This window comes from Eutrigla gurnardus (assembly GCF_963514095.1).
Source record: "Eutrigla gurnardus genome assembly, chromosome: 3".
Lineage (NCBI taxonomy): Eukaryota > Metazoa > Chordata > Actinopteri > Perciformes > Triglidae > Eutrigla > Eutrigla gurnardus.
This window is the reverse complement of record NC_139917.1, coordinates 15,069,532-15,084,133: the sequence shown is the minus strand read 5'-3', so window position 1 is coordinate 15,084,133 and position 14,602 is coordinate 15,069,532. Positions and strand designations below refer to the sequence as shown.

General features: G+C 42.2%; 2 protein-coding genes across 2 annotated transcripts in view; one reads left to right on the top strand and one right to left on the bottom strand.

The window, feature by feature from the left end:
• The window catches only part of ten1 (TEN1 subunit of CST complex), a 233,303-nt gene that overhangs the window by 18,395 nt on the left and 200,306 nt on the right, over nucleotides 1-14,602 (bottom strand). The window lies entirely within an intron of this gene.
• Nucleotides 1,619-14,602, top strand: part of LOC311011204 (nucleosome-remodeling factor subunit BPTF-like) — a 41,331-nt gene continuing 28,347 nt past the window's right edge. The window contains exons 1-10 of the mRNA XM_084006010.1: nucleotides 1,619-2,430; nucleotides 4,612-5,434; nucleotides 8,412-8,463; nucleotides 8,654-8,822; nucleotides 9,606-9,815; nucleotides 11,681-11,890; nucleotides 12,798-12,983; nucleotides 13,382-13,554; nucleotides 13,875-14,051; nucleotides 14,348-14,529. Coding sequence (XP_083862136.1) covers nucleotides 1,857-2,430; nucleotides 4,612-5,434; nucleotides 8,412-8,463; nucleotides 8,654-8,822; nucleotides 9,606-9,815; nucleotides 11,681-11,890; nucleotides 12,798-12,983; nucleotides 13,382-13,554; nucleotides 13,875-14,051; nucleotides 14,348-14,529 — 2,756 coding nt within the window. The 5' untranslated portion in view covers nucleotides 1,619-1,856. The remainder of the gene's footprint in view (nucleotides 2,431-4,611; nucleotides 5,435-8,411; nucleotides 8,464-8,653; nucleotides 8,823-9,605; nucleotides 9,816-11,680; nucleotides 11,891-12,797; nucleotides 12,984-13,381; nucleotides 13,555-13,874; nucleotides 14,052-14,347; nucleotides 14,530-14,602) is intronic.

Sequence of the window (14,602 nt, the reverse complement as noted above, 5' to 3'; positions counted from 1 at the left end):
GTTAGCATTGGAGCTATTTTGGAAGGCTGGCAGGCAGGTACAGATCTCGGGCTAGGTCAAGTCCATTTTTGTCGGGTATTTTTGCTTCTAATAAGTCGGGATGACCCTGGCAAAAAAATGATGGTGGGTGGATTTTTGCAAAACAAACAACAAGCTCTATGCACTTAGAGGCGCGTTTTTTTTTTCTAAAACCAGATGATTTATGTTGTTGTATTGGAGCATAGTGTCAGTTTCAGTGAATATGATCAAACAAATATTGCCTGCGACTAAGAGTAATAAATCTACAAGAAGGCCTACCAAAGTAAAAATTAAAATAGCAGAATTACAGATCGCACATAAGTGTTTTTTTATCTCCGTAATATATTTGTCATCAAGAACACAAAAAAAAATTTAAATGTACGTTGTCGGCAGGATTCGAACCTGCGCGGGGAGACCCCAATGGATTTCTAGTCCATCGCCTTAACCACTCGGCCACGACAACTGACATCCTATAGGTATAGTGGTGACCTTATAAATGTGACCACAGGATGACGCTGCCGGACAAATTCTTTTGGCGCTAATTCACGTAATTATCCTGCAATGTCAATAAAATTGAGGGTTTGACTAGCTATGTCTGCTTAATCGAAGCCTGGGCTGGGTGCAGTCTTCGAAATAAATAGACGAACTGAAAAGCAAACAAAAGCAATGACCAATATAAAAAATACCTGTAATGTTGAATTCATCAAGTCAAACCAAGAGGCGTATGACAAGAGCGAATGTTGTCGCGAGTGCACCTCTGTTCTTTTGGTTATGGTTAAATGCTATTGTGTGCTTCATTATAACCCTCTATAGTGCAGGTTTCATCACAGGGGAGCTCAGCATCGTTTCTGTAAGTTGTATGTCAGTTAACGTTAACTGAGCAGGCTGAACTGTTTGGAAATTGAGCCAGGTCCCTCGGTAATACAAAAAAGTAAATGTAAAGTTATACAAAATAAATGTGTTTAATAAATTGATTAACATTTAAATTACACATACGTAATTTTAAACACGAAACGTGTGCGCTGTTAAGTTTTAGGACGAATTTAGGTTAATGTAATAGAGCTCAATGTCAGTCGTATCTTCTCGCCTGGCTTTGGAGTGACGACGATGGCGACATGGCCGAAACATTGACGATGGTGTTTCACTGAATATACTCGACTCACCTGTGATTTAACACCACCCACCAGAAGCATGCACCGCTACTAATGTACTACTGACGGAAAAGCATTTGCATGGATAACTAATTTTATGAACTAACAGGGCAATTGCGTCTATTGTAGAATAGCGAGTCACGTGACCTCGCATCCACTCAAGCCTGCTCGTGTCAAGTTAGAGGATGAAAGCGACTCTTCCCCATCTGTTACAGTGATCTCGTTCAAACGAAAGCGCCTCGAGTTGAGATTTGGATTGTAAAAACGGACGCATTATAACAAATAATGAGTGTAATCTTGTTTGATATTCATTTAATGTTCTTTAAACCACGATACTTAACAATTATTTGTATTTGTTTTTTTAAGGTGTGCTTTTACTTTAAAGGAAAGGGCGCTTTACTTCCGGTATTGTCACTAGTATCCGTTGTTTGCTTAACGCAGATCTGGGGCCTGCTGTGTTTTCAACGGAGGGAGAGCTGAGAAAAATGGCGTCTGCAGGCGACCCAGAGCGGGACACCGGCCATTCAGTTTGAGCTTTCCGCCCTGAAATTGAGACCGGGGGTTGGTGGAGACTTATCGCGAACCGTCCCCGGACCTGTCGGCTTCTTTCACCTCCGCTTTTCTCCGGTGTGCGTGGCTTACTCAAGCACCGAGATTGAAGCGGAACAGACGAGACTCTCTCCCACAATGAGGGGGAGAAGAGGAAGGCCGCCCAAACAAGCAGCCGCGATGCGGGAAGGTTCACCCGGACTAGTCCGCGGCTCTCGGGGCAGCAGGAGTAGAGGGATGCGTGGACGGGGAAGAGGCAGAGGACGCGGTCGGGGAAAGGGTGGAAATGGCGGCGTTTGCGGCACTGGCTCTGCGGAAGTAGATACGGAAATCTCCGGCCGAGAGAACTTTCATTCGACCCGGGGCCGCAGGAAAGTTGGAGCCTCAACCACGGCAGTGGCCGCGGCATCGCGGGGCAGAGGCGGCAGAGGAGGGAGAGGCAGGGGCTCGAGAGGCAGCCGCGGCAGCAGAGGTGGAGGGAGGCGGCCTCAAACCAAGGTGGTCTACGACGACAACAGCGACGAGGAGGATAATTTAAGCTACAGGTCAGACGAAGATGAACTAATGAACGACAACCCTTCGTCGGATCTTGAAGAAGAGGAGGCCTTGAGAAACGACTCTGACTATCTGGAGGAACTACCAGATGATGATGATGCCAGCTACTGTACCGAGAGTAGTTTTCGGAGCCACAGCACGCTCGGTAGCACCCCAGGTACGCTCGTTTGCAAGTGCACGCACTTAAGCACAGCAGGTTTGCATTACTTGAAGTGTGCATTTTATTATTTTAAGCTCAGTACAGAAACCAGTCGGCATTGTTCAAAATGGAGCTTGCACTCAGAAACAGGCCTTTGTTTACCGTGCGCTCCGCTTACCACTGGTTTGCAGATCCGCTCCACGCTTCAACCAGCTCTCGTGTTTTCGACTTTTTGTCAGATCAGCACATTTTCCTCACTTTGTATTGAAGAATTTTTTAGTGCTTTTTTACGGACTTTTTTCAAAAGCGCTGCATTTGACGCGTTTCGTGCACACGGAGCAACGAGGTGTATGGACTGTATTTATCACATTCCATAATGTCATTCATTCAACATTTCACTTTATGTATGCACAGTACATTAACTGCAAGATATGTAGAAGACAAAAAACGTAGTTGTAAAACATTGTTTTCTCTCTGGCTCGGATTAACAGTTCTACTTTTTGCTTAGGCTGTTTTTACTGAAATTAAAATATTACCCGTCAAATAAATACCGTTAGTAATTAGAATTCTCGGTTATGCACAATCTTAATATATTTTGTCCTACGTCCAACTCGATTCCAGAAGACACATTATTTTTTGCATAATGGTAAAACATTAGTTTGACAGGCCTTTGTTTTGAAGAGAGGCGCTCTTTTTTCACTTGTTGCAAACATCAACTCGTTACATTACGTGGTCCCGCGTTACCATAGTAACCACTGTGTTTATCAGGTGAGCAAATTAGAGCCATTGCTGCTCACTCATGGACAGTCCTGCTTTATTATTATTTTATTACGTGCTGTCTCCAAAAATAAATTTACACCACTATTGTTATGTAAAGCAATCCACTTTAAGTAATTGTACACAGGATTAGCAAAATTATGAAAAGATGATCCAGACCTAAGTGTTTTGTGCATTTCAATATCTGCTCAACTAAAAAATCTCTGTGGCATCATACTTAATTTTAATTTATTGTTTGGATACATTTTTCTTCGAAACAAACATTATTTTTTCAAGAATTTCTTGAATTTGTTCATGTTGTAACACTTCACTACACTCTGATCAGGCTTAGATGCCATTCAAGTGGTTCAGGGATTATTCACATACCTCTCAACTTCCAGGGTCCTGCATTTTATGAAGACATGTGAACATGGCAGCATTGTGCAGCAGAGTGTGAAGGTTCTGTTGTAAGACCAATTGTCTAGACATGACTGCTTTCACTGCCATCGACATACAGACTGCGATCCAAATGACATATTTTCTTTCAGTACGTACTGCAGCTGCCCTTTCAAAGTATGGATTGTTGCATACAACTTCGTCAACACAAAATTGCATCTTGAACTATGACTATGCTTACATATCCAATATGTGATTGTTGTCATCAGGCTGTCATTTGTTTGCGCTTTCGCGGCAGCTCAGTTGATGTATGTTCACGTATCTTCTGCTTCGCAGAGGATTGTGGGTCTCAATAGCCAGAAAAGCAGGCAGGCTTGTTTACTGTAAAATGTGACTATAGGCAATAGGGTGTCCTGGTATTTTTGGCATACTACGTTTTACATAGTGTGTGTTGGAACATACTAAATCCTTTTCTGGCATAATAAATATGCAGAAATGCATGCCTGCTGTTTTGAAACGCATTGAGCAGCACACCCGTACAAATACCATTTTACACCTAATCCCTGTGTTTGATGACGAATGTGAATGCACCTGCAGTGGTCAACCCGTTTGACCAATTCATACCAGTCTGCTATCACAGGTTAATCCCTGGCTGTCAGTTTGTGAAGCAGCCAGTTTTTGCCGTCGTAGTCCCTGTTTATCTTTTTACACATCAGCATACAACACCCTCTGTCCTTTTTGACCCTCTCTTCAGATACATGAGAAGCCTATAAGAGCACACGTGGTATATTAATTTTATGATTATTGAATAGTAATGGTATACTAATCCTACAGTGATCAAATAAATGTTTCTTCACTCTGTCATAACAATGTCAAGCAGTCTCAGGCAAGCATTCAATCCTTTTCATCAGGTGCACCATATGTTACACAGTTACCATGTTTGCACATTTTGTATTGATGTAAATTAACAATGGTCCTTTTATTATTATGTACATTGTTCATTTTAAAATGTTAATGTTATTCCACCCTTCTTTTTACTTCTGGCAGGCCGGAGAAGGAGTCGAGCATTGCGATCACAGTCTCCCATCTTGGAAGCAAAGGACATTCCTTCCCTGGAGCTTCCCAAGTCCTCGGAGGACCTCCAGGTTCCTACCTCACAGCTCCTCAATGTATCTGCCGTCTACGAAGTCCTCCGCAACTTTGGCTCAGTGCTGCGGCTCTCACCATTCCGCTTTGAGGATTTCTGTGCAGCGGTGGCCAGCCAGGAGCAGTGCACACTGCTGGCAGAGACCCATATCTCCCTGCTCAAAGCTATTCTCAGAGAGGAGGACACTTCCAACACCACATTTGGTCCCACTGATGTCAAGGACTCTGTCAACTCCACTCTGTATTTTGTGGATGGTATGACCTGGCCGGAGGTTGTGCGGGCGTACTGTGAGAGTGACCCGGAGTACCGGCACATTCTGCCTTTGCAGGAGTGTGAGGATTACCCATATGAAACGTTGGAGAGTAAAATCAAAGTTCTCCAGTTTTTGGTGGACCAGTTCTTGGCGACCAACATTGCTCGGGAGGAGCTTATGTCGGAAGGTGTGGTTGCCTACGACGACCACTGCAGGGTATGCCATCGGCTTGGTGACCTCCTGTGCTGTGAGACATGTTCAGCCGTTTACCATCTGGAATGTGTGAAGCCGCCTTTGCAGGAAGTGCCGGAGGATGAGTGGCAATGTGAGGTGTGTGTGGCACACAAGGTACCCGGTGTGGCGGACTGCATCCCAGAAGTGCAGAGGAGCAAACCATTTATTCGACAACTGCCAGTCGGCTACGACCGACACCAACGCAAATACTGGTTCCTTAACCGCCGCATTGTCGTGTAAGTTCCAAAAGCTTCATTAATTTGCCAAGATAAGTAGAGATGTCAGTCTTGTTCAAGTCTTGAATATTGATGATGTGTCATTTTTTTAATTCAAAACAAAGTTGTTAGTTGAAGTTCCTGAAATATCCAAACACTGAAACACTTGGTGAGGTCTAGCATTATGATTATTATTTTTTTTTCTCGCCCCCATGGGTTCAAGTATTCAGCTGTGGGAGTAATAAGCGTGCTTTGAATTCGTTTTAATTAGCTCATAGGCAGAGTCTCCAAAGTTGTTACATCATTTGGTGTCATAAAAATTGTTAATGAATGTCACAAACCAGTAATCCTTTCTGCACGCCCATGCCTTGATAGTGTTTGTGATACTATATGCAATTAATGCTGTATATGCAGCGGATGTAACCACCGTATGTGTGGGTCAGTTTACCTCCTCCCAGCCACTTATCTAAAGATTATTATGGTAAGAGACCCATGCTTTATTACTGAGCATACGTTCAACCCAGAGACTACACTACGCTTCTGCAAATCCAAATTCCAGTAAATAACTTTTCTTATGTCATGTATGAAGCCATGATGTAGCTGCAGGAATGTGTAAAGAACACTACATTGCTTCACTGATATAGTTTCATTCCCAGTGACAAAAAGTATTTGCCAGATCAGATAGGGGAATTTAAATGCCCCAAAACTATACGATTGCTTATCTGCATGGAGACTGCTGTTTAATAAACCAAAAATAACTTAATCTGTCCATAGGCTTTAACATAACCTGACCTTCAGCAGTATTGGTCCCATTCGTTTGCAAATGATCTCTGTATTAAGAAGTCACAGATGGTGCGTGTGCTGTGTCAGCAGCATCAGAAGGCCTGATACAAAAATGATAAAAGAGTGTGTATCTCCTGAAGAATGTAGGATATAAAAGGGTAGGTGGCCCGAGGTGTTTCATTGCTGCATTTCGCACTCACTCTTATTTTTCTGCTCTCCAAATTGGCCCCCAGCAGGTGCTAAGTTACTGATCGCGACTCTTCAGAGGCTGTGTGTGTTTGTGCATATAACTAGTGTGCACAGAGGAAAGTTTGTGTGACTGGATGTACGTGCAATGAATAATGTGGACAGAAGTATAGTGTTTGTGTGTTCACATGTTCCTCCACTGAAGTGCTGAATAGACACTAGTTACACAGCCTCAGGTTCCACAGTGCCTCGGCATCGACCATGCTGAGAAAAAAGCTGTCAAATATTCAACTCTGTAGCTGCTGCTACTCTTCAACTCAAACTCGTAAATATTTCCCATTGTGTTGGGACTCGCAGAAGCTCTCTGCTCATCAGTACTGTACGATACAGGTACAGACATTTCATTGGAAACTCGGGGAGAGCAGATTAACAGATTCATTCGCAGTGTTCATTTAAAATGGTATAAAGAAGGGCCAGGCAGTAATTTAGCATTATTGTTTATCATCAGTGTTTGGCAGTGCACAAGGCTGACTCATTCATTTCTGCCACCACCTTTTTAAGGCACTTGTCCTTGGTTAAGCTTTATTATTTACCTTGGGGATGAGTTATCAAGACATGTTGCTGATAATTAAAGCAGGCTGGTCTTGAATCCACATTTTGAAGCTCTCGTCTCTGAAGTAGAGAAAATAATGCAGTCATTTCTGACGGAGGATAGTATTTCAAGAACACAACTGCAAGGATATGACTTAATTGCATGTGCATCATCTTATTTGTCAGCGACATGATTACGGTTGCTCATAATTGCAAATTTCCCCACATAAAATGTATATCTGCCACGCTTTTTTGATTATATATCACGCATACAACAGTGTATTGTCTCTGTACACTCTGGCCTTGATCATGACTTGGTCTCGGTTTTAGTTGTCTTGACTACAACACTGGTTTCATATCTCTATCACATTTTTAATGATATTGTATATACATACAATGGAAAGTGTAATAAAAACTAAGTATAAGTACTTGGTATTTTATATAGCCTACTTTGAATATCTAACACTATGTACAGACAGGTAAATACAGCAAGTAACTTTAAAATCAAAGGATAATTCTCTTCAGCATCATGGACAGCCAGCATTTCTAAAACTCACCAGGTAAACATGCGTGTGCTCTGAAGTGCTGTTTTGGGAAAACGTGTAAAGTTTTAAGTAGAAATGCTCTTGCAAAACACTCTTAACATCTAAGTGCAATTGTTGTTGGGAAATTGTTGCAGAGAGACTTGTGAGACTCAAGCCAGCTCTGTGACTTGTTCACGTTTACTTTAGCTCTTGCAACATATATAGCTAATATTTATATAATTTTTCTCCGTTACATAAAATATGCCTCCCTACTGACGAGTATGTCTGGCAAAGCTTTGAGGACAAATCACAGTCCGATAAACAGTTCTGAAGTGTGCAAGATTCTTCAATGGACTTATTGTTCTGCATTTTTCCGATGACACCTTGTATGCTTTGCTCCACTGTTCCCACCTGCTCATAGTATTTTGGTTGTGTAGTTCATTGTCTATTACATGAATATGACAGCATTTTTTCACCACAGAGAGACGAAAATGGGCATTAACATTTTTGTAAGGTCAACTATGCTCATGATAATCAGTCAAACTGGCTATCCATAAAATGGATACGGTCACAGTGGATGGCTCCGCCAAGCAAAATTATCCATCTGCTACCTGGACTGCTTCAAAAAGAAATTGCTAACATGACAAATGCACAGTTGCTTCTGATTAATGTATTCCACAATCATAAATTGTCTTCGATGTGAAGAAATTGTTTGGATTTAGACAAATGGCAGTTTTGGTTAAAGTCAGTATGAAAAGTAAAATACAAATATTTACTGGCAAGAAAGAGGATGAACAGAAGGCAGAATTATGTAGAGCATATATTTTCTAGTTTTATCATCGTCTTTATCCTACCCTCACTGTTGTGTCTCCTAATTTCTCCCTCCTGTCTGCTCTCTTATGTCTCCCCTACAGTGAGGAGGATGGCGAGCAGGAGGACAAAGCCATCTGGTACTTCAGCACCAAGGTAAATGTGATTCATCATTTTCTCAGGGTGTATGCTCTTCTCTAAATGACATTTTAATATTTTATTTTAAGACATTCTTGTTGCTCTTTTTAATGCCTTACTTAATATAGCTATGTGTCACAATCCAGCTTTTTTGTGAGGCCTGTCTTGTATTGCACTTATTTAACTCTGCCTTAACTCTGTTTTGCAGGTCCAGCTAGCCGAGCTCATAGATGCTTTGGATAAGGAGTACTGGGAGGCCGACCTCTATGCAGCGATTGAGGAGATAAGGGATGAGGTGCATGCACATATGGACATCACTGAGGACCTAACCAACAAGGCCCGCGGAAGCAACAAGTGTTTCCTCACTGCCGCCAATGGTAAAGAAAGAGTTCTTAATTCTTTCTCAGTTAGAAACAGAATCGGTGGAGAAGAATCTCTTTAAACCCAAAGTATTTTGACCTTCCCTTTCTCTTTCTGTCACTGTCTACCCATCCCTCTGCCTGCTTTCCCCCCAATACTAATGAATGCCACCCAGTCATAGGAATCAACCCAGCGATTATGTAACCTTACTCTGGTCTCAGTTTGGCCCGTATCCAGCACTCAAGCTTCCCTTCAGTCCCTCATCCATTCATTTCTGTCTGTAGGTTGTCCACCAATATATACATGTTTTTTGCCTTCTGAACATGTACTGCACAGCAGACTGAATGTCTGAAACATGATGATGACAGAACTATCAAGCACTGGAACATAGTGCTACTAAAACTAGAAATAGTGCTGCATATGTGGTGTTAACATTTGTTGCAACTACTTGAGAGAAACTAACACTTCTATTGAGCATCTACTCTACACAGTAAACATATCTTTTAGTGATCTGGAATCACAAAGTGCTTTCCATAGATGGCATCAAAACGAAAAAAGACGGCTTAATACAAGCAGATAAAACGCTGTATAAAATACATTTACAAATCAATTGATTTATTAAATTAAAACTAATATAATACACAACTTAGCTGTATTATGTAAACGAATAATATGTTGATTAATTTGTCTACTTTTCTCTGTGTTGTGTTATTGATCACATCCCCGAGTGTGATTTCATGATAATAGTATGCTATTTATTCGCTCAACCTTTCATTTCTATCGTCACTTCTTTCATCCAGAGGAAATCCTGGAGCGGTTGCGGGCTAAAAAGGAGGAGGAGCTGGAGGAGGTGAAGAGACGGGCTGCTGAGGAGGCCCAGAAAGCGCGGCTAGAGAAGGAAGATGAAGAGGCCAAGTTGAGAGAGGAGGGGCAGCAAGAGGGCAAGGTTAATGATCTTACAGAAGAGGAGACAAAAGAAGAGGCCATGGAAGAGAGAAAGGATGGCGGAGGTATTTATGTTGTTTGTATTTCACAAAGTATTCAGAAAAACACAATCAAATATGTAGCATAAACACATTGTGCCATCTGAGCTAAAAAGCAAGTCTCAGTACCTCGATTCTATTCTGAAAAGAAGGACATCATCTCAATGGTGAAATTAGTTATTGATTTAAAAATCAATCCTGTTATTTGGCTCTTAGACCAATTCGAATTGCAGTGTTTTCAAGAGTCAAGCAAGTCAAGTTTAGCACTCGCAAAGCACATCATTTAATTTTTAATTTATATCTGTGTCTTGTTGGATATGTATTATCCAGTGCAATACAGGGGCCCCTTATACAGAATAATAAGACATTTATAGCATCGACAGCAGAACAAAACGCTAACGTCTTTGCAAATTTGCTTCAGTAAGAAAATTGGCCTCCAGAGCATAATGAAAAGAAATGTCTGTATGCCCATAAATGCCTGATTGCATTCATTTAAAAAAAGCTAATGTAAATAACTCCAGGCATTAGGGTGCATTTTAAAGGTTATGTAATATAGCTATTATATATAATATTATATACTATATAAAACATGAAATGCTTTGGAGAGAAACGCATACCAAGTTAATAAAATAGAAATAAGAAATAAAACCAAGAATATGAAAGGAATAGCAGTGTTTCCCCTACCATTGTACAGGCCTGGAGACCTGCCGCCAGGCCAAAAAAAAAAAAATCAATACGCCAAAAATAAGCTACCTATCAATGAATTCATAAATCAATAATCATTTACATTAGGAGCGCCTCCGCACAGCACAGTAGACGCGCGGCCGCAACAATCCTCGCCGCGCGCTCCCGCTACGTTCTTCGTGTACTTTACGTGCTTGATGTTGTTCTGATGCCGCTCTGCCTCGTTAAACCACCACGATGTCGCTTTCTACTTTTAAAACACGGAAAGTTGACACTGTATTTTGATAAGCTGTTGCACTCTTTAGACTCGTGGTGTGAGCGGAACCGGACCGGTACCGGAACCGGACCGGTGCATTTATAAGAAAAATGCCGCTGTGTGTCTCCGTCCAAAATCCGCTTTCCTCGCGCTGCCTGCTCGCACAGATCCGCTCGTGCGCACATTCGAGCGTTGTCGAGAAATATATGCAGAGACGGCGCTCCTTAAAAACAACATCAAGCCATGCGTGTGTAGTATTATGACGTGATTACGATGTACAACCGGCTAACGGGCCAAAGCCCGTTTGGACTGGAGCAGTGTGGATGCAAAGCCGCGGGGGACCCCCCTGGGGCAATCGTGCCGAGGCACGCTACTGATCGCGCCCTCAGCCTATGTTAGTAAATAAGGATTGTTTTTTGATAAGCTGTGGAACTCTGAGTTAACCTATTTCTACCTGAATTTCTATGAACTATTAGGCTGTTGAGTAAACCTATAACTTATATTTTACCTGATAAAATAAGACAATATATGCACTCATATGTCGTGTTTTACAGTATCTGTAGCTATTAATGTGATGCTCATCATTTTCAAGCCATATTTTTCCGGCCCCTAATTTTGGATAATTTCCATCAACCGACACCTTAATAAGTCACTCTCTCCTTGAATCCTTGAAAACCTTGAATACACTCTGGTTGAACAAAAATGTTGAATGCAAATATAATAATTGCAGAATTGCAGACTGCTTGCTGTGCCACCTGACTTAATCCAACTGCACCAATACACCATCCCACACGTCTCGTCTGTATAGGGTTTTTTCGGTGGGTACCACCGGGCCTGAAAAAAATTCTAGGGGAAACACTGAATAGAAGTTACAGTGCAGGAATTAATAAATTGTATTGTTTACTGAAATAATATCCAGAATATTTACAACATTGCTGCTGTTCATCTGTAGTTGTTGAAGCTCCAACCACTGGCCAAGAAGGCAGTAGTGGCTGTGGCGTCTCAGACGGACCTTTACTTCCAGCAACCTCTACCCCGACACAATCCATCCCCACCACTGTGAGCTGTGGCCGGGCCTCGGAGGCTCCAAAGCCCTCGGCCGCCACCGTAGAGGCTCTGATAGAGGGTTGTTCCCATATGGAGGTCTCTAACAACACTGAAGGTATACAAGGATATTTCGGAGTGAAGTTGACCTCATGTAGATACTTTTGGGGATCTGATTCACTGGCACAGCCTGCAACCTCACAGGATTGTGTGATGAATCTCGTATCCGTGACTTGACTTTCTCAGCCTGCCTCTTTGCATGCGTCTCTCATTTAATCAGCTGGCTTTTGTTTCCAATTGTTATTTCATGAAGCCCTCGCTTCAGCCTTGGAACACTGTCAGCCATTTTGCACTTGGACTCTCAATTCCCCATGCTCCCTCTTTCTCTAAAGAGGAGCTGATTGCGTTGATTGATCTGCAATCAGATGGCACACACAGCATGACGAAAAAGCAGTCTCAGTCAGCTGGTGATAATTTGCAGTGCCTGGTGCAACAATTCTTCCCAAAAAAAACTCTTCTGCTGCTTGCTTGTGATCAGAACATCTGATCTGTGATCTGCACATAATCATCCATAATAAGAGCTTCGCCATTCATTGTTGTGGTCAGTGATGCCGTCTACGCACAAGCCTTGTTGGAGCCCTGCTTTGCCTGGACTGGTCACCCATTGCTTTCCAGCGACCCATCCCTTGATTTGCACTGGTTATTTGGTGCATGCATTACACCTGACTTGTCGGTAGAGGGAGCCATAGCCTCAAATATTTCAGAACTGTCACAGGAAAATTTCTGTCTTCATTAAGAGTAAACTTCCACTTGGTCAACATTGACAGCTTTGATGCAACAATTTGCCTGTTTTTTCTAGTTAAGTAATTTCAACCCGGCCTAACACCTTTACTTCGCTGGAACGCTTAAAAAAAACCTGAAAGATGTCTCAGATTATGACAACAGCAAAAACACACCAATCTGGATAAACTAGTCTTCTTTATGTAACGATCAATCCTCTTTGTACTGCTCTGTCTGTGTAACAGAAAACCCGTCATCAGATTCTGTCCCTGTCAGTGGCGATGGCATCCCGAGCCTGAGCCAGCCATCCCAGACCAGCGAGGAGAACAGTAACTGCAGCATGGGTGCTGGGGGCCCCCCCAGAGGTCCTGAACCTCCAGACCTGGTCGACAAGTCCTCCCAGTCATCCATGGCCAGCCTTGATGACACAGGTCTGACAAAACAATGCCTCGTAATTACGTCTTGTTTTGTTTTGTCATTTCGATTATACTGTTGAAAAATATACTCGGCTGTACTCAAGTCTCTAGCGAAGGAAATCTTGATCTTCAAAGGAAATCTTGATCTTAATGACACTTCTTCATTAGATAACGGTTATATAAAACTACCTCCATATCGTACTAGTTGTCAACGTATTGCAGTTAATAGGCCTTAAAACAGCCAAGCAGCACATTTGTTTGGCACTTTCTTCTGTACGAGAAAAGCAGTATTTCAACTATTATTATGTAACCACTGTCAAGAGGGAACAGCTTTCAGCGCTCATTGCATATCATTACACAATACATATCATACTACTTTAAAACCTTTGCTGGTGTTTGCATTGGCTTTGCAGGGGACGGTAAAGAGTCGACCAACGATGAGACGGGTCTCTGCAGTAAGAAGTCTGCAGCCACTCGAATGGTGACCCGGCTGAGGAACCCAGAAAGCAAGCTTAGCCAGATGAAGAACCAACAGGTGGCTGCTGCTGTTCACGAAGCCAACAAGGGCTTCAAGGAGGGTAAAGAGGTGAGAAGAACCACAGATGATCATTTATTTCAGACAACAAATATTGTTGTGTGTTTAACACTATGCAGCTCTTACATAGTGTTTAACACACAGGTGAGCCAGTGTGTGTAAGAACATGCGAATGCTAGTAAAACATAATCTAGTAGTTGGACTCTACCACAGCTCATTGCAAGGCTGCAACATCAGTGTCTGCAATGAGAAAGCTCATTTTATTCAGCACCTGTACGTCATAGTATACATTTGAATATTAACTTCATTGTCATAAAGCAATCTTTAATAAAACTGAATGAATTGTATCTTTTTATTTCCTCCCTCTACAGGTACTAGTAGTAAATGCACAAGGTGACATCACCCGTGTCAGCACGCGAGGCAAGGAGGTGGTGATGAAGGGGACACTCAGCCAATACTTCAAGCTTGGCCAGGAGGGAAAATACCGTGTCTATCATAACCAGTACAGTTCTAATACTGTGGCCCTCAACAAGCACCAGCACAGGGAGGCAAGTAGCACAACAACTGTTAATGCCATTTGAATGCTCACAAATACTCATAATAACATTAAATAAGATCTGCAGTGTGGCTCAGTGGATTTCAGCCCCTCCTAGTTTTTTTTGTTTTATTTATTCTGGTGTTTGCAAGGGTTCCTCCCATTATTAAAAAGCTATCCAAGTTACATGAATTGTCATACAAAATTCAAAGCCGATATTGAATAAATGGGGCACAATAAAATGTCCCGGGTTTTCCTAATGCTTGGATTGAATCCATGACTTAAACCTACTTTTTGTCTTTTCAACAGGACCACGACAAGAGGCGGCATCTCTCCCACAAGTTCTGCATGACACCAGCAGGAGAGTTTAAGTGGAATGGGTCTATCCATGGCTCCAAGCTTTTGACCATCTCCACACTGAGAATCACAATCATCCAGCTGGAGAACAACGTTCCAGCACCATTCATGCACCCGAACTGGGCCTCGCACCGGTACGCACTGATGTATTGCAATACTACTGTAGTTTGCTATTTCTTTTACAACTATGATGAATATTCAGTAGGT